At 42.1% G+C, this 24,896-nt stretch overlaps 1 protein-coding gene across 1 annotated transcript in view; it reads left to right on the top strand.

Annotated features, from left to right (window-relative positions):
• The window catches only part of TENM2 (teneurin transmembrane protein 2), a 423,997-nt gene that overhangs the window by 365,781 nt on the left and 33,320 nt on the right, over window positions 1-24,896 (top strand). Inside the window, exon 24 of the mRNA XM_069592738.1 lies at window positions 1,235-1,470. Within this exon, the coding sequence (XP_069448839.1) occupies window positions 1,235-1,470 (236 nt within the window). The remainder of the gene's footprint in view (window positions 1-1,234; window positions 1,471-24,896) is intronic.

The raw sequence follows: 24,896 nt of genomic DNA on the forward strand, positions 1-24,896 counted from the left end.
GTCCCTTTCCATTCCCACTTCTCTGTCACCAGCACTCCCTACTCACCCAACAGAGCTACCTCCTCAAAGGTGGTTTTAGTCCCATTCTCTCTACCAAACATTTGTGTGATGAGTCTGTTGTCCTCAAGTCACAGAGCCCTTTAGCAGTCTCTTGCCCAGACCGAAAAGGCCTCTGACCAGCTTGTAGTTACTCTTGCTGTTCAACATGACACACACTCCAGGACAAGCACGGGCCCTGGCAAGAAAAGGAATTGTGCAGATTAATTTTTCTTTTAATTAAGATAGACTGTCGGTGGGCTAGCCTGTTATCAGAGGATAACAGTGTCCTTGTGGCAGATAAATGATGACATTTCTGGACTATTATCCCATGACAGAGCCTGTTTCCATGACTCTATTTCTACTCTGCCAGATGATTAATGATGTAGATTTTTGTCTTTCTGCATGATGGCTGCAGTCGCAAGAGTGACAGGTCCTCCCTTGCTTGCTACCCGCAAAAGTTAGCATCTTGGAGGCCAGCCCAGCTGGACTCCTCTGTCCAAATAATCAGGAAGTAACTTATCCATAAGAAGAGTCTCAGACTCACATTTCCTACCTGGAACTTTTTGATAAGGGAAAAGGTCAGAAGTCTGATGGACGAGTATAGATTCCATTTGGGCAGATAAACACACGTTATCAGCACCCACTGGCCCAGTCTCTCTTGCTATTTGAGGCTCCTCAGATTTGTCTGGTGTGGAGGTGGCATCATGGTAGGGGCAGGAAGGCTGCTGCTTCTTGAAGAATCCTAGACTTGATTTGCAGTGGATCTGACCCATGGTAAACCATCAGCCTCAGGTTAGATGGTAGGGGAAAGGAAACAAAATTAAGTCCGTTTTCATTTACTTTTTTCCATTTCAGTTAAAATATATATGTTAAAGATCAGGCATTTGATTGACACAAATTGTGTAGGCAAGATACGTCTTTAAATGTACTATTAATAGTCTTCAGTGAGTAGAAGAAAAATATCACAGCATAATTATTTCTAGAATGCCACATATTTAATAATGTTTTTCTTTCCACGGATCAGTAGCATCTCTGCTACTCACCTTAACATTGCACGTGTGCTAATTGAAGGCAGCCTTAGACTGACAGCTGCAAAGTACCATGGAAACCTACAAAAATAGGGGTTCTGTTCTCTCATGACTAGCAGCATGGATAATTTATTTCCCTCTCCCCACCCCCACTTCCATTTCTCCAGATCAAGTGCGGAACAGCTACCAGCTCTGCAATAACGGGACCCTGCGGGTGATGTACGCCAACGGGATGGGCGTGAGCTTCCACAGCGAGCCCCACGTGCTCGCAGGCACCATCACCCCCACCATCGGGCGCTGCAATATCTCCCTGCCCATGGAGAATGGCCTCAACTCCATTGAGTGGCGCCTAAGAAAGGAACAGATTAAAGGCAAAGTTACCATCTTTGGCAGGAAGCTCCGGGTAAGTCATCCCATCCAACTTGTCCCCACAAAGTGGCAGGGTACACCCCCTTTCCTCAGGAGCTGAGGCCGTCTCCCAAGCCTCCATGGCTCCTTTCTTCCCTGGAAGAGACACGTGAGTCACATCCCTCGGGGACTCAGGAAAAATGTTCTGCATTTTCTAGGATGGAAAAGGTGGGGATTTACCTTCAGCTGAAAGTAGAGATTCCCTTTGGTGTTCTTTTCACACTTGCCATTTTCTCTGTCAGCTTTCACTGTTTGGCCAACTTAACAAATGACCTGGTGCCTGTGCCCTACTGTGTGCTTTGCTAAATAAGTTTTATAACACACTCTCTAGGCTCAAGGAGTTGACAGTCTGGTAGAACAGATGAACTCAGGATAATCCAGTGGGTTGAGCGAGAAGCTGGAGGAGCATCCAGGGCTTGGTGGGATCACAGAGGAGGCGCTCTCATCCACCCTGCAGGCATCAGGGAAGGCTTCCTAAGAGGAAGTAACAAGCAAGCTGCAGCAAGAAGTTTTAACCAACTCTAGCTTCCACAGACTAGGTAACTCACCACAAGTTACAGCGTTTAAAACCAATATGTAACATTCGTGGAGGACTTTTATGATGCAAACATGACATTAAATGCTTTGCTTACATTATCTTACTTTCCAATGGGGGTAGGTATTATTTCCATTTTTCAGATGAGAAAACATGGGCTCTGGGAAGCTAAGTAACCGATTCGAGGGTACAATGGTTTGAAAATGCCAAGGCCTGAACTCAGCCCCAGTTCTCTCTTTCTGTCTCACATGCTAGGATTCTTAGCCAATAGGCTTCACAACTCCTGATTCCATCAACAGTCATCCAGATAGCCTGGGTCCTACTCTGGTCATTTACATGGCGTTAAGAGAGACGGGTTCTTACCTTCATGTTCACTGGGAACATCTTTGGGATCTCAGTCTTTGTCAAATTCAGCACCTATTTATTGAACACCTAACGAGGAGCGAGGCACTGTGGTACACACTGGAGCTACACAGCACAAGATCCCTGCCCGCTTACAGTCAGCAGGTGAGGCAGCAGATAGTAAGCCAACTAACATAAAAAATCATTGTGGATTGAGATACTCCCCAGGAAGATGGTAAGCAATAAGATGCTGCAGGGTTTAACAAATGCTTTGGAATTCCTGAGCTCAGAAGGCTCACCCACAAAAAAAACCTGGGTCATAACTTCTACTGTGTTATTGGCTTGAAATCCAGCCAGCCCAAGTGACTCCCTGGAGAACCAGGCCACTCCATGTTAAGATTCTACCTTTGTTTAGTTGGAGTTTAATTCTCCACATTAGGTTATCATCAGCAGTCGCCCATGTTTTTCTTCCTCTGCTGGTATCTGTAGAGTTGCAAGCTGCAGTATCTTCCTAAAGACAAAAATGAAATGAGATTAGTAACTAAATCCTTAATGACTGGATTTCGGGGCTGTATAATTGATTTTTGATACACTGCACCGTAGAAGTTGATTAGGAGTAGTAATCGTGCCTTTTCTCTGATAAGTCAGTGATGCATTTTGACTGAGTTTTTGAAATAAAGATAAATGCAGCCCTCAAATAAAATGGCCATAATCCCAACTCCGAATATTAAAAGTCGTAATAATGGTACTCGTGGTAATTAGCAGAAGTTAGGCACGCAAGTCTTATAACTGAATTTCTGCCAGGGTTAGATTTGCTGGCATCATGTTTATGCAAATCGAAACACAGCTTTATCTATCAACACCTCAACATTTAATTGTCTGGTGTTAGTTCCTGTAACAATAATCACATATCCATTTAGCTCTCTTAAATGAAAATCACTATGAGATTATAACAGGTTGAGTGGACTGAAAATGTAATTTGAAAATGAGGGAGAAAGCCTGGAATTTATTTGCATCTCATTTATTTTAATTCAATTCATAAATTGTTTAGTGAATGAAATAAAAGCAGCTCCTGGAAATTGCTGGGGAGCCGTTGGGAGAAGGTAGAGGAGGAAGGTGGAGTAGCACGCGTGAGTCACGTGATGCTGTGAGCTGTCAACGAGGCCAGGATGTCAAGAAGGGGGAACGTCACTGTATCAGTCAGGGGAGGATGAGCTGTGGTCGGTTAACAAATGGGCACAGTTAAGCCCTGAAATTGGGGGCTTAATGAACATGGCTAGATGTGGCAGGCATCACTGCCATTCCCCCTCGTGAGAACACAGTGGGGTGACTTCAACTTAACCGCAAGGAAGCCTAGGAAATGGTGTCTTTCTGCAAGCCTAAGAAGAAAATGAAAGAAGATTTGGTGACCACGTAGCAGGGTCCCTGCCCTCCAGCTCAGGGCTGAGAGATGCTTCACAGAAGAGTTGGAATCAGTTCTACAGAGCAGGAGGAATTAGCCAGGCAAAGATTATCAGCAAGGGGTGATCAAAGTGTCGCTTGTGAAAAGGCAAAGAGGTTTCCACCCGCTCCCCCGCCGCCGCCACCACCTCAAAAAAAAGGAATGGCATTTCAGAAAACTCAGTGTGGCTGGAGAGAAAGGTCTGTGTTATACTGTGAGACAGAGTGAGTTGGTCAGGGTTAGGATGGGAAGGGAATGAAGGGCATATTTTGCTAGGGTGGGGGTGCTGCTCCAGGGTTTGGTTGGCAGAGTGACGTGTTGGGATTTGTCGTGTTAGAAAGACCTCTCAGGCTTCCTTGGGTACAGAGGAAGATAAATCAGATAGGGACAGGATAGGAGGAGGGGGTAGTTCAAACAAGAAACAAAATCCCTAGCAGAGAAGACAGAGGGAGACCTGAGCGCTACTTAGCGCACACAATTAATGGGATTTGGCAGCTAGCAGGGTGGCTATATCAGGCTCACCTTTAAGGGGACTTTTCCGCGATCAGGTAGACTGGGAAGCCAAGGAGTCCTCCAGACTTCAAGGACTAGCCTGCCAGGCTCTGTTGCGGGACAGAAGCTGGGACCTGAACCCCGAGACAGAGATGTGCGATTCCGGCAGCCCCAGCCCTGCCTCGTGGAGGGGGAAGAAACTGAATGAGCTTTCAGGTGCTACCACTGAACCAGCACCATTCCATCGTTGCTCCCCACCCCCGTGGATCTGTTTGCATTGACGCAAACAGCCTGACCTTTCCCAGGGGCTGGCCCACTCCTCAGAGTCGGGCCAGTTGAGCAGTGAGAGCCAAAGGCTCTGAGCATCCCTGGAGTTCACCAGAATCCCCAGAAGGGTCCCCAATGAAAGTCTTACCCACCCAGGTACCCCCTTCTTCCAGCATTCTAGCCAGGGCATCTCTCGGGAGGGATGCGCCAGCAGCCCTTACCTGAAGGCTGACGTGTAAAATGGTGGCTGGATGGACCATGGCCATTCCCTTCCACCAAAAGCTTTACGGCTCTTTCACTTGGGCAAAATCTCGAGCAGTTGTCGCTGCCTAGACTCAAAGTGGAGAAGACTTTTCCTTCCACCTCCCAAGGATTGCTCCAGGAATCTCTCTCCTCCTGCCTCCAGCCCTCACCACCCACCACTCTTTCCTGTTTCCTCTGACCTTCTCCTGAAGCTATTACATCAGGGTACCTGTAAGCACTGTGGGCCATCTCACGGCCGTATCCCTGATGACAGGTACCATGTGATGGGCATTCAGGCAGTGGGTAATGAAGATATGATGAACACGCCCCCTTAAAAGGCTCTTCCGTGGCATATGCATAGTCCATAAATGCCTCTGTCAGGAATCTTTCCGCTGCAAGAAACAGGACGTATACTCAAATGAGCTGTTAAAAAGGGCATGTGTTGTGCGTGGCCTTGCTTCTCCCCACCAGCGACTTCACCAGCTCAAATGATATCATCAGGCTGCCATCTTTCTCCTGGACCCCTTCCATCCCTTATCAGTGTTTCCCCTGATACTTAGGCTCATTTACCCCTACCTTCAACTGGTGACCTCTTCACACTGGGGAGGTCAGGCAGGCTTGGCTAAAGATGACTCCAGGCTGCCATTAGCGCAGCTTAGTGACCCAGAGGGAAGAGAAAGGGATCTCTTACAGAATCAAAAACCAAAATCCCTTCGAAGCCCTCTGAAGGGCCTGCCACAGATGGAATGGCAGTCACAGCCCTGGGCCAGTCCCACTGCTCCCGGAGGGGGGTGGGGGGGTCTGTGCGTGGCTGGGTCACATGTACCATGTGACGGATGGCTCAGTAAAAACGTCTAGATGGGGAAACCTCAAGGAAAGGGGGCGCTGCTCCCAAAGGAGGAAGAGATGGTTACATCACACTGAAACTTACACACCCCCGATCTAGTCTTCATCGTCCATCCTTCCAAAGCCTAATCATAAAACAAACTTCTGGTCCTGAGGACTTGTTCATGCTTTAATGCTCCTCCCCTCCAGCAAGACTTCTTTCTGTACTTTTGGAAGACAGCTCTGAAACCACCTCCTCCTGTTAAGATTTCAAACTTCTGCTCTTTGCTAAGACAGGCTTACTGCATGATTCTCTCTGATAAGGAAGGCATATAACCACCCTCTAGGATATCTCCTCCTGATTATGATTTACACAGAGATTGCAAAAGCACGAAACAGCTACATGTGTAGGTAGCAGAACAAAAGGAAAATTGCTGCCAAGATAATCTTCCATCATGATATTGGTATTAGTGTTATTAGTATTCCCAGAAGGAGTGGGAGTTAGTAATTTTGTTTTGGTTTCTGTATAATTAGTATGACATTGCAATTACACGTTGGCTTGTGTTACTTTTACTTTTGTGGCAAATGACAGTGACACAGGAACAAGGTGGGAGGCAGATGTGCATGTGTGCCTGTGAACACACACACGTGAACTCAGTTCCGCATGGATCCCACTCTGGTAGGTCTGCTAACCTACACTGTCACCACAAAAGCCTGAATTTTATCAGCCCTTTCTGCCCCAGTGCATTCACTTTGCACCAACCAATGTTGTTTTGTTTTTTTGTTTTTTTTTTTTTTCCCCAAGCACCTATTATGTTCCTGGCACTGTATTAGGCACTGAGGATATATTAGTGAACAGACAAGACACTCAATTCTGAGCAGAGCTTGTACAGACAGAACTTGCTACAAATTTAACATTAGCTTAAATAATATATGATTAGAAGGGTGCCAAGTCGCTTCAGTCGTGTCCAACTCTGTGCGACCCCATAGACGGCAGCCCACCAGGCTCCCCCATCCCTGGGATTCTCCAGGCAAGAACACTGGAGTGGGTTGCCATTTCCTTAAGCCTCTGCAAATATATTCAATAATAAATCCCCCAAACAAGCATTACTTTTGGATTACGTGCTATTTTGATTGCTGTGATAGAAAAGTCAAAATATCCTCCTGGAGCTTATACTGTAGCAAGGGGAAAACAGATAGTAATCAAATTAACTACAAATAATGTAAAGAAATGGTGATGGATGCTGTGAGGGAACATGGTTGAGATAACAAGGCATATCTGATTGAGGTTAAGGCCACACAAAGAAAACGGCCTTTGGGGTAAGAAAATGAATGAGGAGTAGGAATTTTCCAGTAATGGAATGGGAAGAAAGCATTCTGGGCTAAGCTACCAGCACATCCAAAGGCCCTGAGGCAGAAAAGACTGTTGCTTGTTATCTGAGCAGAAGATGAGGCAGAAGGGTTAGAGCAAATTAGCTGGGGGTGGTGAGGTCAAGGGATTGGGACCTTATTGTTCTGGTAAGGATCTTGGAAGGGCTTCCCAGGTGACTCAGTGCTAAGCAATCCACCTGCCAAGCAGGAGATGCGGGTTTGATCCCTGAGTCGGAAAGGTCCCCTGGAGGAGCAAATGGCAACCCGCTTCAGTATTCTTGACTGGGAAATCCCATGGACAGAGGAGCCTAGTGGACTACAGTCTATGGGGGTCACAAAAGAGTTGGACATGACTTAGTGACTATAGAAATATAGAAGTCCTCACCAGACGTACCCACTGTTGAATGCAAAGGAGCATTCATCCATAGGCTGCTCCGTCTTCCTTTCTTCTTAGAGGCTAAAGAGACATACAACATGCTTGACATCCAGAAGTTCAGGTTGAAGGATGACAAGTACAAGCCCCATTCAGGTCATCTAGGCTGAACCTCCACATCAGACACCTCTCCTGTCTGCCACATACCTCCCCAGGGACCACCTGCCTCCACCAGGATACCCAAAGCATCAGAAGTGAAGTTCTCTGACACCTGGGCAGGGCCCCTGCTAACCACCCAAGCTTTCACTTCCTGACCACCCCATCTGGAATATTCTGCCTAACCCATCTCCTGCCCTCACCTGTTGAACTCTCATACTTTGGGACCCCACCCCCAACCCCGAGGCAGCACTTTCTCTGGGCAGCTGTCCTTGTCAGCTCAGTTCTGATTCTGTGTCCCCTCTCCATTCCACAGTGCCTTCCTCTGTTTACTCTCATAACCACACACACGTTTTCCACTGTTGGTTTGTGTGTCTTTATCCTCCTCTGACCTGTAAGTTCACAAGGGCAGGGGCCCTAACTGTTCTGCTCTATTTTAAGTATTGATCACATCAACAAGCATACACAGTAGGTGCTCAGTAAATGCTCAATGAATGGATGTGATTTTAAATTGACATCCTAAAAATCCACTCCCTCCAATCTGTGTTCATTCCAGGACTCGAGGGTTCCTCCCAGAATGACTATCACTGTTCAGAATGAAGACAGCCTTTCAGATACTTGGAGGTCACAAGTGTCCTGCTCACATTTTCTTGTCTCCGTTTTTCATGTTAAAGCCTTAGATCTAACATGCTTAAACTCAGTCTAATTCAGTCCCCTTACTCACGAATGCTTGTCGAGCACCAAGCACTTTCCAAACTAACAGAGACCCTGAGAAACTTAAGCTAAAGCCTCTACCCACCAGAAGTTCACAGGCCACGACAGATAAGGAAACCAAGGCCTGACTAGGGAAGATTCTACTTTGTAATGACAAAAACGATCCATATCAACAATGCAACTCAGATCCGGGTCTCTTCCACCTTCCACCTCACCACCATCCAAAATAGCACATCATCACCAAATCATGTTTGCTTGGGGAATACATTATTTAACGTGTTTGCAGAGGCTTAACCTTCTAATTATGCATTCTTTAAGCTAATATTAAATTGATAGCAAGTTGTTCTGTCTCCTCCAGCCCTGATCCCAACATAGCACAGAGTCATGTTGTATGGGAGCTGGGGAGAGCTACTTTTTAAATCCTAAAGGACTGACCCAGAAAGGAAATGAAGATGTCATCCAGGCCAGGCTTCTCCTCTGGGTGGGTGAACAGCTCAACTCTCCAAGCAGGGAGTTCTGCTTTTCAGCGCTGCCAGACAAGGAGACTCTCCCCCTCCTCCCTCACGAATCTTTTCAGGGTTTCCCAGACTTAAAGCAGAAGAGGCAAGGGTTCTGCTCTAAGTCTAACTGAGGTTTCTCCTCCTGTGCTTCAGTGCTACTTCCGGGAGGGGACCCAGCTCAGTGTTAATTTCTTCTTTGCAGTTTCTCGATTCACCGGCTCCCCATGCTGCCCCTCAAGTTAAGTTAGAGTCATCCGTTATGGGCCCAGCAGGGCCATTTTGACGACAGCGTTTCCTTTTCTCGGGGTTTTTTACGAGCCTCCTTGTGACAGGCGTGTGCTTGGTGAGATCAAAACATTCTGGAGGGAGATTCCACATGGGGAAACTACTTCCCAAAGTCTGCCCTCTGCAAAAATAAAAACCATGCTAAGTAGCTGAGTTTTATTAACTGGGGAAGCCAGGCTGAGGAAAATGCCCGATAATTAAAAATAATGGCTTCCTTGGAAACACAAAATTGTATTAATTTAAAAATTGGTTTCTCAATCACTGAATACCTACCGAGCTGGCTGGGAAGGGAATTGTGCTGATCCTGGCAGTGAAAATAATTCAAAATAACTTTTATGTTCTCCAGGAAGCCTCAAGGTTAATTTAAATATTGTTAGATGGGTAATTTAATTCGGAATAAGAGAGCGGTGTGGCTAAGTGAAAACTCCTGCACACTCTGAAGATGAGGCGGGGCAGGTGCCCACCAAGGTGAGCATGCCTGTCAGACTCTCCACAATTTCGACCCCCACAGCCCAGGCACCTCCTCTTTAGCAAAGGGACCCTCACAACTCAAGATGTTTGATTAGATGATGTGGCTGGCCCAGACTCCTTGGCTCTGCTTCCAGTGAATTTATCACACTTAATTATTAGAAGGATCGGACGTTTTTATAGAAATTACACATTTCCGAAGTTAAACTCAGCAGTATCACCAAGGTGGGACTGCAGGTCATTCCTGACTACTCTGCCCTTACAAGCACAGCAACTAACAAGGCACCACCGGGAGCATTCTACAACACAGGGTGAGGCTGAGGCAACCCCCAGCACACGCACCACAGAGGGAAAGACAGATACGTCAGAAGGGTAAGGGGCGCCGCTGCCCACGGACCGCATTGCCCCTCCCCCAGGCCAGCACAGCTCCACTAGTGGAAAAAGCAAGCTCCTGGGCGACATTCAGGGCCCCCCACCCCCACCCCAGCAATGTGACTTGCTTTGTGAGAGCCACTACACCTGTATTGTCCCACCAAGCCTGCAAGGGAAGCTGCAGGGCTCAACCACTGGGAATCGGACGTGATGGGGGAAACGGGGAGGGGCCTGCAACAACCCACACTCAAGAGCGCAGCAGAACAAGCCCCTGCCTGCAGCACCCAGGTAGTAATCCCGTCCAGCAGCTTTGCTCAGCTGCAGAACCAAGTCTGACCAGGGAACTCACCAGGGTGCAAGTCAGGTCCTCAAATGAGGGGTGGAGCCCGATCTGCCCACCTCCCTCTCCAAGACATGGAAGCCCAACAGTGCTCAAGCCAGGAAGCAGGCAGGCAGAGCTGATGGCCCCCAGAGCCCAGTCTGTGTCAGGCATGGAGGCTTCCCCTGCTATGCCCAGACAGGGAGAGTTCATCCACAGTCCCATTGCTGCTAAGTGGAGCTCTCAGCTCCTGCGAACCAGAAAAACCTCTTCAGAAAATGTGGGAGGTGCCTGAAGTGGACCCCCCACACACACAGCATCCAGGCAGGGGAGCAGATCATAGGCCTGCCAGCTGCTGAGTGTGGCTCCCACCCAGACTGGCCAGGGTCACTGCCAGGAACACAGAGAGAATGGACCGCCCAGCAGTCTCAAGCAGAGAGATGGGAAGGCTGAGCTGATAGCCTGTAGAGCAGAGCCAGTGGCCCTGTTTGATCAGGGAGCTTGGGGCAAGAGTTGGTTTGGATCAAGACCACAAACAAATAGCGTTATAAACCTTGGAGCTAGTTCTCCCACTGTGCCCAAGCAGGGAAACTAATGTGTAGCCCCACTCATTGCTGACTACAGGCTTCAGCCCACCCAACCAAGGAAACTAACCAGAGCCCTGCTTACAGTGGCACTTGAACAGAAACACTCCGTAGCTTTTCCCATCTGCAGAGCAAAACCAGTAGCCCCATCTGGACAGGGAATTCAGTATATACACTTCCCAAATTCAAGTCCCACAACAAAAAGCCACGCAGCCCTTGGATTCCATTCTGCTGCCTGACCAAGACAAGTATGCTACCTACTGCTGAGTATAGTAACCTGGCCCAGTGGTCTAAAAAGCCTGACCAGAGAACCTAGGCAACTGCAGAGCCTATACTATACCCTCCCTTAGGCAGGAAACTGAGACAAGAGTCCTATCCAACTGTTCAAAGTCAGCAGCACACCCTCTCACCCCTGGCCTCAGGCAGTTACCTTACTCAAAAACAGATCCTAATATCAAGCCCTACCTGCTCAAAGACTTTATCAGTAGATACATCCAGAAACCAAAACTGAGCTAACTGGTGAAGAATTTTCTCAACCAAAGCAAACCTATAAAGTCTAGAAGAGAGACCACTTACTTCGGTGCACAGATACCACCATGAGGAATGAAAAGCCAGAGAAATATGACCACCAAAGCAAACTAAGAGAGCTTCAATAACTGACCCTACTTAAATGAAGATCTGTGAGCTGTCAGCCAGAGAATTCAGAGTAGTCCTCTTAAAGAACTCCAGTGAACTGCAAGAACACACACATGAGGAAAACAACTATTGAACACAAGTTGAGCAAAAATAGAAACCATGAAAAAAATTCTAGAGCTAAAAAAAATAACTAAACTGAAGAAGTCAATAAAGCACCTCAAAAGCAGAATCAACACAGAAGAAAAATCAGCAACCTGGATGATAAGGCAGTTGAAATTCTCCAGAGGAACAAAAACAAAACAAAAACAGTGATGAAAGGCTTTGCACTTATCCACCCCACCCCAGCTCCTGCAAAAAGAATATTTGCATTACAGAAATTCCTGAAGACAAAGAGAAAAGAACAGAAAGTATATTGAAAGCAATAATGGCTGAAATTTTTATAAATCAAAAAAAAGGGATCAGTTAGGCTCAAAGGACCCCAAATAGCTTGAACCCAAATAGAACTACACTGAGACACAATTAAAATCTTCAAAAGTTGGTCTTCCACCATTCCCACCATGGTGTCAGAACCAGGGTCAGTGTGGAGAGCCCTTCATCCTGGGACATGGGGCGCGGAGGGAAAAGTGGCTGCCCCCTCACCCATCACACACTGCATGTTCGTAAGGAACCTGGTGCTAAATCATTCGTAGATGACCTTCTTCTGGGTCGGGGTTTCATAGGTAGCAGAGCAGCTCCCTTGCTGTAATCTATTGAAAGTCAGCCCTCCACACAAATTTGTAAAAGAAAAAGAAATTTTAACTTTTAAGAAAAAGATTTTTTTTTCTTTTAAAAGAAGAAAAAAAATGTCAAAAGTCAAAGATAAAGTTGGGAGCAGCAGGACAATAAAAAAACATCCCTTACAAAAGAACCCCCATGAGACTATCAACAGGTTTCTCACCAGAAACTTCAGGCTAGGAGAAGTGGGATGATATATTTAAAATCTTGAAAGGAAAAAACTTTAAACCAAAAACTCTATACCCAGCAAAACTGTCCTTCAGAAATGAAAGAAGGATAAAGACTCATGAACAAACAAAAGCAAGGTTTTCGTCACCATTAGACCTGCCTTACAAAAGTGATAAAGGGAGTTCTTCGAGTAGACATAAAAGGACACTCATTAGCATTGTAAAAATGAAGAAAGTAAAACTTACTTTTAATGATAAAGGTACAAAGTTAGAGTATGTAATATGGTAAGAGTATAATGTAATTCACGTACAACTCTAGTTATGAGTTAAAAAGATAACATAATAGAAATAATCATAACTAATCTGTTATTAGGTATGTAATCTTAAAAATATGTAAACCATAACACCAGAAACTAAAATGGGAAAAGTTAAAGTGTAAATTTCGGAGTTATATTGAAGTTTATATCAATTTAAAATAGAATATTGTAATTTTAAGATATTTTATGTAAGCCTAGTGGTAACCACAATAGAAACACCTGTAGTAATTACACAGAGAACATGATAAAGAAGTCAAAGAGCACTCGTGCCGAAAGACATCAAAACACACCCAGAAAAAGACAGCAGGTTATGAAGAAAAGGAACAATGCATCTACCAAAGGCCAGAAAATGATGAACAAAACTGCAGTAGTAAATTCTTACCTATCAATAGTCACTTTAAACATAAACATTGAATTATTTAATTAAAAGACATAGAATGGCAGATTTTTTAAAAATCCAACAATATGCTGCCTTATATGAAACTCACTTTAGCCTTAAAGGCATGTATAGACTGAGAGCGTAAGAGGTGGAAAAAGACAGTACACCAAAAAATAATCCCCCCAAAAAAAGGGTAGCTGTACTTATTATATCAAACGAAAGACTTTAAAAACAGCTTAAAACAACAACAAAGAAGGTCATTATATACTAATAAAGAGGTCAATTCATTACAGAAAATACAATTATAAATATTTATACACGAAACACTGGAACATCTAAATATATAAAACAACTGAACAAAGGAGAAATAAGCAGCAATACAATAATAGTGGGGAATCTTACTATCCCACTTTCAACAATGGATGCATCATTCAGACACAGAATTAATAAGAAAACATCAGATTTGAACAACACCATAGACATAATGGCACCCCACTCCAGTACTTTTGCCTGGACAATCCCATGGATGGAGGAGCCTGGTGGGCTGCAGTCCATGGGGTCGCTAAGAGTCGGACGTGACTGAGCAACTTCACTTTCACTTTTCACTTTCATGCATCGGAGAAGGAAATGGCAACCCACTCCAGTGTTCTTCCCTGGAGAATCCAGGGACGGGGGAGCCTGGTGGGCTGCCGTCTGTGGGGTCACACAGAGTCGGACACGACTGAAGTGACTTAGCAGCAGCAGCAGAGACATAATAGACCTACAGACACACCAAGCATGCTGTCTGACAGCAGCAGAATACACAATCTTCATGTGCACATGGAACATTTTCTAAGATAAACCATATGTTGGGGCACCAAACAAGTCATGCTGCTGCTGCTGCTAAGTCGCTTCAGTCGTGTCCAACTCTGTGCGACCCCATAGACGGCAGCGCACAAGGCTCCCCCGTCCCTGGGATTCTCCAGGCAAGAACACTGGAGTGGGCTGCCATCTCCTTCTCCAGTGCATGAAAGTGAAAAGTCAAAGTGAAGTCACTCAGTCGTGTCCGACTCCTAGCGACGCCATGGACTGCAGCCCACCAGGCTCCTCCGTCCATGGGATTTTTCAGGCAAGAGTACTGGAGTGGGATGCCATCGCCTTCTCCGAAACAAGTCATAACAAATTCAAAAAGACTAAAATCATAGCAAGTATCATCTCTGACCATAGTAGTGTGAAACTAGAAATCAATAATAGGAGAACTAGAAAATTTACAAATACATGGAAATTTTAAAACACAATCCTGAACAACCAGTGGATCAAAGAGAAACTAAAGTGGAAATTTGAAAGAATCTTGAGTCAAATGAAAATGGAAATACAATATAGCAAACCTTATGGGATGCAGCAAAAGCAGTTCTAAGAGGGAAGTTCACATCAACAACACCTAGACTAGGAAGCAAGAAAGCTCCTAAAGAAACAATCTGGAGGTGGAGACAAAGTAAACAGAGTGGAAAGACATGAGCCACCTCTTCCTATGAAAACACCAAAAATGCAACTAGCTGCTGAACAACCATCCTCAAAAAAATGCTGGAACCTACCAAAAAAGATATCCTATATCCAAAAACAAAAAAGCCACAAGAAGATGGTAGGAGGGTGCAATCACTAAAATCAAGTCCATACCCACCTGGTAAAGTGAAAAGTGAAAGTGTTAGTCACTCAGTCGTGTCTGACTCTCTGTGACCCTATGGACTGTAGCCCATCAGGCTCCTTTGTGCATACGATTCTCCAGGCAAGAATACTGGAGTGGGTTGCCATTCCCTTCTGCAAGAGATCTTCCCAACCCAGGGATTGAACCCAAGTCTGCATTGCAGGCAGATTCTTTACTGTCCGAGCCACCAAGGAAGTCCACTCACCTGGTAGATGACCCACAAACTGGAAAATAATTATATTGTGGAGGTTCTCCCATAGGAGTGAGTGTGTGCCAGGACCCAGGGAAAAAAAGCAGTGACCTCACTCATGGAAGCCTGGTCATAGAATTCCTACCTGCTGGTATTGGAGGGCCTTCTGCAAGGAAAGGGGGAGGCTTTGGCTCACTGCAGGGACGAAGACACTGGCAGCAGCAGTTCTGGGGAGCACTCATTGGTGTGAGCTCTCCTGGAGGCTGGCATTTGCTCACCAAGTAAAACTGTCACTGTTTGCAGATGACATGATACTATACATAGAAAATCTTAAAGTTGCCACCAGAAAACTACTGGAGCTCATCAATGAATTTGGTAAAGTTGCAGGACACAAAATTAATACACAGTAATCTGTTGCATTTCTATACATTAACAAAGATCAGAAAGAGAAATTAAGCAATTTATCATATCAAAAAGAATAAAAACCTAGGAATAAACCTACATAAGGAGGCAAAATACTTCTATTCTGAAAACTGTAAGACACTCATGAAAGAAATCAAAGATGACATAAACAGATGGAAAGATATACCATGTTCTTGGATTGGAAGAATCAATATTGTCAAAATGACTGTACTACCCAAGGCAATCTACAGGGTCAATGCAATCCCTATCAAATTACCAATGGCATTTTTCACAGAACTAGAACAAAATTCTTAAAATGTGTATAGAGGTGCAAAAGACCTCAAATAGCCAAAGTAATCTTGAGAAGGAAACACAGAGCTGGAGGAGTCAGGCTCTCTGACTTCAGACTATATTCCAAAGCTACAGTCATCAAAAGAGCATTGTGCTGGCAGAAGAACAAAAATACAGCTCAGTGGAACAGGATAGAAAACTCAGAAGTAAATCCATGCACCTGTGGTCAATTACTCTATTGATAGAGGAGACAAGACTATACAATGAAGAAAAGACAATCTCTTCAATAAATGGTGCTGGGAAAACTGAACAGCTACGTATAAAAAAATTATATTAGAACATTCTTTAACAGCATATAAGAAAAGAAATTCAAAATGAATTAAAGACCTAAATGTAAGACTGGACAGTATAAAACTCTTAAAGGAAAACATAGAAAGAACACACTTTAACATACATCAGAGCAATCTCTTCTTCAATCTGTCTCCTAGAGTAATAGAACTAAAAACAAAAATAAATGGGACCTAATTAAACTCAAAAGCTTTTGCACAGCAAGGGAAACCATAAGCAAAACAAAAAGACAACCCATACAACAGAAGAAAATGTTTGCAAACCATGTGACAGACAAGGAATTAATATGCAAAATCTACAAGTAGTTCATGAGGCTCAAAATCTAAAAAATAAATGGACAGAAGACCTAAATAGACATTTCTCCAAAGAATACATACACATAGCCAAGAAGCACATGAAATGATGCTCAAAATGACTAATTATTAGGGAAATGCAAATTAAGACACCTCACACCGGTGAGAATGATCATCATCAAAAAGTCTACAAACAGTAAATACTGAAGAGAGTGTGGAGAAAAGGGAACCCTCCCACACTGTTAGTGGGAATGTAAATTAGTACCATCTCTATGGAGAAAAGTGTAGATTCCTTTTAAAAACTAAAAACAGAACTGCCATATGACGCAGCAATCCCACTCCTGGGCATATGTCTGGAGAAAAACATGTTCAAAAGGATAGATGCCACCCGAGTGTTCACTGCAGCGCTGTTTACAAAAGTCAAGACATGGAAGCAACTAAATATCCACTGACAGAGGAGGAATGGATAAAGAAGATGTGGAACACGTATATAATGGAATATTACTCAGTCATTTAAAAGAACAAAATAATGCCATTTGCTGCAACGTGGATGAGCCTGAAGATTATCATACTAACTGAAATGCCAGACAAAGAAAAATATAATATTGCCTATATGTGGAATCTAACAAAATTATACAAATGAACTTGTTTACAAATAAGTTCACAGACTTAGAAAACAAGCTTATGGTTACCAAAGGTGAACTGTAGGGGACAAATTTGGAGTCTAGAATTGATATATACACACCACTATATTTAAAATAGATAACCTACTGTACAGCACAGGTAGGTCCTACAACAGGGTCCTACAACAAGGACCTGCTGTACAGCTCAGGGAACTCTTCTCAAGATTCTGTAATAACCTACATGGGGAAAGAATTTGAAAATGAATAGATAACGTGTATATGTAACTAGAAAAAGAACAAACTGAACCCAAAGTTACCAGTAGGAAGAAACAATAAAGAGCAGATATAGAGAACAGGAAATATATAAAGTATATAAAACAAACTCACAGCTGGTTCTTTGAACAGATCAGTACAACTGATGAACCCTTAGGTACACCAGCCAAGGAAAAAAGAGAGGGGAGCCAAATGAACAAAGTTATAAATGAAGAAGAACATATACAAAGGATCATCGGAGGCTTCTCTGAACAGCTATACACCAACAAACTGAATAGTCTAAAAGAAATCGAAAAATTCGTATAAACATAGAAGTTAGCAAGACTGCATTAGGAAGAAACAGAAAATCTGAACAGACCAGTTAACTAGTAAGAAGAAAATTGGTAATCACAAATCGACAAATGAAGAAAAACTTGGGATCGGATGGCTTCACTGGTGAATTTACCTAAAGATTTTAAGAATTAATACCAGTCCTTCTCAGACTCTTTCGGAAAATCTAAGAGGAGAGAACACTCCCTCAAATTTTATTTACAAGACCAGGGTTACCCTGATACCAAAACAGAAAAGGATACTACCAGAAAACTACAGACAATGTCCCTGATGAAAATAGATGTGAAAATTCCAAATGAAATACTAGCAAATCAAATTCAGGAGCACATTAAAAGGATCATTCACAGGATCAACTGAGATTTGTTCCTGGGATACAAGGATGACTCCAAATTTGCAAAATAATCAATGTGATAGATCACATTAATAGAATGAATGAAAAAATTCATATGATCAATGTCAATATATGCAGGAAAAGCATCTGACAAAATTCAACACCTGTCCATGATAAAAACTCTTAACATATTAGGTATAGATAGAGCATGCTGCTGCTAAATTGCTTCAGTCGTGTCCGACTCTGTGCGACCCGAGAGACAACAGCCCACCAGGCTCCCCCATCCCTGGGATTCTCTAGACAAGAACACTGGAGTGGGTTGCCATTTCCTTCTTCAATGCATGAAAGTGAAGAGTGAAAGTGAAGTCGCTCAGTCATGTCCAACTCTTAGTAACCCCATGGACTGTAGCCTACCAGGCTCCTCCGTCCATGGGATTTGCCAGGCAAGAGTACTGGAGTGGGGTGCCATTGCCTTCTCCGAGATAGAGCATACCTCAACATAATAAAGGCCATATGTAACAAGTCCACAGCTACATCACAATGGTAAAAGGTTGAGACTTTTTCCCTAAGAACAGGATCAAAACAAGGGTGCCCACTCTCACCACTCCTATTCAATATAATTTGGGAAGGTCTAGCCAGAGCAATTAGTCAAGAAAAAAAATTTTTTTTAAGTACCAGAATTGAAAAAGGAAGAAGTAAAACTGTCTCTATTTGCAGATGACATGATGTTATACATAGAAAATCCTAAATACCAGGAAACTGCTAGCTCTAATCAACAAATGTGAGAAGAGTTTGGGATAAAAATTTTAACATAAAAAGATCAGTAGTGTTGCTGTACACTCACAATGAATTATCTGAAAAAGAAATTAAGAAAATGATACTATTTGCAATAGCATCAAAAACAATAAAACACTTAGGAATAAATTTACTAAGGAGATGAAATATTTATGCTTTAAAAAATAAAATACTGATCAAAGAAGATACAAATAAATGAAACATAACTTATGTTCATGATTTGGAAGAATTAAGATCACTAAAATGTCAATACTAACAAAAGCCATCTACAGATTCAATGCAATTCCTATTAAAATTCCAATGGCATTTTTTACAGAAGTAGAAAAACACTCCTAAAATTTGTATGGAACCACAAAAGACCCTGATAACCAAAGAAATCCTAAGAAATAAGAACAAAGCAAAAAATATCACACTTCCTGGTTTCAAGCTATAGTATTAAGCTATAGTCATCAAAATGTATGATACTGGCATAAAAATAGACAAACATACCAATAAAATAGAATTGAGAGCCCAGAAATAAATTCAGGCTTACATGGTCAACTGTATTTAACAAGGAGCCAAGAATACTTGATGGAGAAAAGAAAGTCTCTTCCATAAATTGTTCTGTGAAAATTGGATATTCATGTGTAAAAGAATGAAACTAGGCCCCTTAGACCACTCACAAATATTAACTTGAAATGGAGTAATAACTTAAATGTAACACTTGAAATTATAAAATTCCTAGAGGAAAAAAATAAGGAAAGAAATCCTTGACATGGGTCTTCATAATGATTTTTTTGGTATGACACCTAAAGCATAATCAACAAAATCAAAAATAAACATGTGAGAACATATCAACTACAAAGCTCTGCACAGCAAAACAAACAAACAAACAAAAAAACCCAGCAAAGTGGAATAACTATAAAATGAGAAAAAATGTATTTGTAAACTATACATCTGATAGGGCTTCCCAGGTGGCACAGTGGTAAAGAATCCACCTGCCAATGCAGGAGGCACAAGAGACGCAGGTTTGATCCCTGGGTTGGAAAGATCCCCTAGAGTAGGAAATAGCAACCTGTTCCAGTATTCTTGCCTGGAAAATATCATGTATAGAGGAACCTGGCAGACTGCAGTCCATGGGGTTGCAAAGAATTGGACATGCCTGAGCAACTGAGCACACACATATCTGATAAAGGGTTAACATCTAAAATATGTGAAGAACTCATACAATTCAATGACGAAAACCCAATTAAAAATGGGCAAAGGACCTGAATAGACATTTTTACAAAGAAAATATATAGATGGCCAACAGGTGTGCTCAGCATCTCAAGAAGACGCTCAACATCACTGATCACTGAGTGAGTGAAGTCGCTCAGTCGTGTCCAGCTCTTTGCGACACCATGGACTGTAGGAGCCTCCCATGCTCCTCTGTCCATGGGATTTTCCAGGCAAGAGTACTGGAGTGGGTTGCCATTAATCACAAACACAATGAGATATCATCTTACTTTTATTGGAATGGCCATCCTCAAAAAAGAAGAGATAATAAAAGTAGCAAAGATGTGGAAAAAAGGGAACTCTTACACTACTGGGATTGCAAATTGGCACAGACACTACGGAAAACAGTATGGAGGTTCCTCAAAAAGGCAAAAATGTAACTACTACACAATCCAGCAATTATACTTTTAGGAGTATGTCTGAAGGAAAAAACCACTATGTCAAAGAGCTATCTGTATTCCCATGTTCACAAACAGCATTATTTATAATAGCCAAGATATGGAAATATCCTAAGTGTCCACTGAAAGTAAACATACAAAGAAGCTGTACATGGGTAGGTAGATGGAGACAGACAGACAGCAGAATATTATTCAGTCATAAAAATGAAGAAATCCTGCCAGGAACAACAACATGGATGAACTTTGTGGGCATTGTGCGAAGTGAAGTAAGTCAGAGAAAGATAAATACCACATGATTTTACTTACTGTTAAAATATGTAAAACAAACAAAAACCCCCAAACTCATTGTAAAAAACAGATCAAATTTTTGGTTACCAGAGGCAGAGATGAGGGAAATAGAATTGGAGGAAGGTGGTTAAAATGTACAAACTTCCAGTTTTAAGGCAAGTGCTATGAGTAATGACCACTATGACCATAATTTAACACTGCTGTATGATATGGGAAAGTTGTTAAAGAAAGGCATTACATAATGACAAGAAGGTATATTCAGCAAGAGGATATAGTGTTTACAAATATTTACGTACCCACTATAAGAGCCCTAAGCATATAAAGCAAATATTAACAGATCTAAAGGGAGAAATATACAGAAATATAGTAATAGTAGGAGACAGTATCCCACTTACATCAATAGGTAGATTGTCCAGACAGAAAATCAGTAAGGAAACAGTGGCCTTAAGCAATAAATTTGGCCACATAAACTTAGCAGATATACGTAAAGCATTCCATCTAAAAACAATGTAATACACACTGGAACATTCCCCAGGACAGATATGTTAGGCCACAAAATAAGTCTTAACAAATGTATAAGACTGAAACCATATCAAGCATCCTTTCTGACCACAGTGGTATGAAACTGGAAGTCAATTACAAAACAAAACTAGAATATTCACAAATATATGGAGATTAAACAACATGTTACAGGTCAATCAAATACACCAAAGAAGTTCTCATACTGTTGCAAAAATTCTAGGCCCCACAACAGACTTCCCAACTTGGGGATCTGACAAAGGGACTGAGAAACTCTAGGGAATCTGACTTAGAAGGTCATTGGGATTTGATTACAGATCTTTCACTGGACTAGGGAAACAGAATCTCTTGGAGGGCACAAACAAAACTTTGTGTGCACCAGGATCCAGAAGAAAGGAGCAGTGACCCCACAAAAGACTGAGAGAGACTTGCCTGTGAGTGTTTGGGAGTCAGTAGTGGCCTGCCACAGGGTCAGGAGCACTGACAGCAACAGTCCTGGGAGGCATGGTGTGCTGGCACAAATCCTCTTGGCGGAGATGACCATTACCTCTACCATAGTTTGGCCTCAGGACAGACTGCATTACCTGCCTCCTGAGAAACATGTATGCAAGTCAAGAAGCAACAGTTAGAACTGGACATGGAACAACAAACATCAAGGCTATATATTGTCACCCTGCTTATGTAACTTCTATGCAGAGTATATCATGTGAAATGCTGGGCTTGATGAAGCTTAAGCTGGAATCAAGACTTCCAGGAAAAATATCAATAACCTCAGATATACAGATGACACCACCCTAATAGCAGAAAGTGAAGAGGAACTAAAGAGACTCTTGATGAAAGTGAAAGAGGAGAGCGAAAAAGCTGGCTTATAACCCAACATTCAAAATATAAGATGATGATATCGGGCCCATCACTTCATGGCAAATAGATGGGGAAGAAATGGAAACAGTAGCAGACTTTATTTTCTCAGACTCCAAAATCACTGTGGATGGTGACAGCAGTCGTGAAATTAAAAGATGCTTGCTCCTTGGAAGAAAAGCTATGACAAACCCAGACAGTGTATTAAAAAGCAGAGACATCACTTTGCCATCAAAGGTCTGTCTAGTCAAAGTTCTGGTTTTTCCATTTGTCATGTACAGGTCCATGTGAGAGCTGGACCATAAAGAAGGCTGAGTTCTGAAGAATTGATACTTTTGAACTGTGGTGCTGGAAAAGGCTCTTGAGAGTCCCTTGGACAGCAGGGAGACCAAGCCAGTCAGTCCTAAAGGACATCAACCCTGAATATTCATTAGAAGGACTGATGCTGAAGCTGAAGCTCCAATACTTTGGCCACCTGATGTGAAGAGCCAACTCACTGAAAAAGACCCTGATGCTGGGAAAGACTGAGGCCAAGAGAACAAGGAGGCAACAGAGGATGAGATGGTTAGCTGGTATCATTGACTCAATGGACATGAGCCTGAGCTAACTCCAGCAAATAGTGAAGGACAAAGAAACTTGCCATTATCTGCAGTCCATGGGGTTGCAAAAAGTCAAACATGATTAAGTGACTGAACAAAACAATAGACAAATGCGTCAAAGAAATCAAAAGAAAAAATACCTTGAGACAAATGAAAATGGAAATACAACATACCAAAACTTAAGGAATACAGAAAAAGCAATTCTAAAAGGGAAGTTCATAGCAATAAATACCTACCTGAAGAAACAAGAAATATCATAAGTAGATAACCTAATGTTACACCTTAAGGAACTATGAGAACAACAAATGAAGCCTACAGTTAGAAGGAGGAATAATAAAGATCAGAGAGAAAGTAAATTAAATAGAGACTAAATAGACAATATCAAAAATTCAATGAATCCAAGAGCTAATTCTTTAAAAAGGTAAACCAAATTGACAAACCTTTAGCTAGACTTAGCAAAAAAAGAGAGGACTCAAAATCTGAAATGAAAGAGAAGAAATTATAAACAATACTACAAAAATGAAAATATAATAGAGACTATTGTAAACATTATATACCAATGAATGGGCAATATCGAAGAAAGATGCATTTCTATAAACACAAAGCTTATAAGTGAATGATAAATAAAACATCTGAACAGATCAATTACTAGTAATAAGACTGAATCAGTATCAAAAACATCCCACCAAACAGAAATCCAGGATCACATGGCTTCACTTGTGAATTCTACTTAACATTCAAAGAATTTATACCAATCCTTCTCAAATTCTTCCCAAAAGAAATTAAAATGAAGGGATGTTTCCAAACTCATTGAACAAGGCCAGCATTACCCTAATACAAAAATCAGACAAGGACACTGCCAGAAATAAAATTATGGGTCAATATCCCTGATGGACAGAGCTGCAAATATCCTCAAGAAAATATTAGCAAATTGAGTTCAACAATACATGAAAAAGATCATAACACAGGATCAAATGAAATTTATTTCAAGAATGCAAAGATGGTTCCAAATCCATAAATCAGTGTGATACACCACACTAACAAAATAAAGGATAAAAATCATCTCAATAGATGCAGAAAAGCTTTTGACAAATTCAACATCCTTTTACAATTAAAAGAACCTCTCAACAGAGTATAAAGGGAATGCATCTCAATATGAAAGGCCATGTGTGATAAGCCCATTTCTAACATCATACTCCTTGTTATGACCAACCTAGACAGCATATTAAAAAGAAGAGACACTACTTTGCTGACAAAGGTCCATATAGTCAGAGCTGTGCTTTTTCCAGTAGTCATGTGTGGATGTGAGAGTTGGACCATAAAGAAAGCTGAGTGCCAAAGAATTGATGCTTTTGAACTGTGGTACTGGAGAAGAATCTTGAGAGTCCCTTGGACTGCAAGGAGATCCATCCAGTCCATCCTAGCGGAAATCAGTCCTGAATATTCATTGGAAGGACTGATGCTGAAGCTGAAACTCCAATACTTTGGCCACCTGATGTGAAGAACTGACTCATTGGAAAAGACACTGATGTTGGGAAACATTGAAGACAGGAGGAGAAGGGGATGACAGATGGTTGGATGGCATCACTGACTCAATGGACATGAGTTTGAGCAAGCTCCAGGAGTTGGTGATGGACAGGGAAGCCTGCGTGATGCAGTCCATAGTATCCCAAGGAGTCGGACAGGACTGAGCAACTGAACTGAACTGAACATCATACTCAATGGTAAAAGGCTGAAAACTCTTCCTCTAAGAACAGGAACAAGTATGCCCATTCTTGCCACTTTTATTCACCATAGAATTGAAAATCCTAGATAGCAATCAAGCAAGAAAAAATAAAAGGCATCCAATGGGAAAAAGAAGTAAAACTGTCACTATTTGCCAAAACCATGAACATACACACATAGAACATCCTAAAGACTTTACAAAAAAACTGTAGAATAAACAAATTCAGTAAAGTTGCAGGATACAAAATCAGTATTCAGAAATCTGTTACATTTCTACATACTAATAACAAACTATTAGAATTAAGAAATCAATCACATTTATAATTCCATCTAAATACCTAGGAATAAATTTAGCCAAGGAGGTGAAATATCTGTACACTAAAAACTGTAAGACATTAGTGAAAGAAATTGAAAAAGGGATTTTCTGTGCTCATGGATTAGGAGAAAAATGCCCTTAATATCAAAAGCAACTTACAGATTTAATACAATCCCTAAACAAAGCCCAGTGGCATTTTTCACATAAATAGAACAGACGTTCCTAAAATTGATATGGAACCACAGATATCCAAATAGCCAAAGCAATCTTAAGATGGAAGAAAAAAGCTGGCGACATCACAATCCTTGATTTGAAACTCTATTGCAAAGCTATAGTCATCAAAA

Source organism: Ovis canadensis, chromosome 5, assembly GCF_042477335.2.
Source record: "Ovis canadensis isolate MfBH-ARS-UI-01 breed Bighorn chromosome 5, ARS-UI_OviCan_v2, whole genome shotgun sequence".
Lineage (NCBI taxonomy): Eukaryota > Metazoa > Chordata > Mammalia > Artiodactyla > Bovidae > Ovis > Ovis canadensis.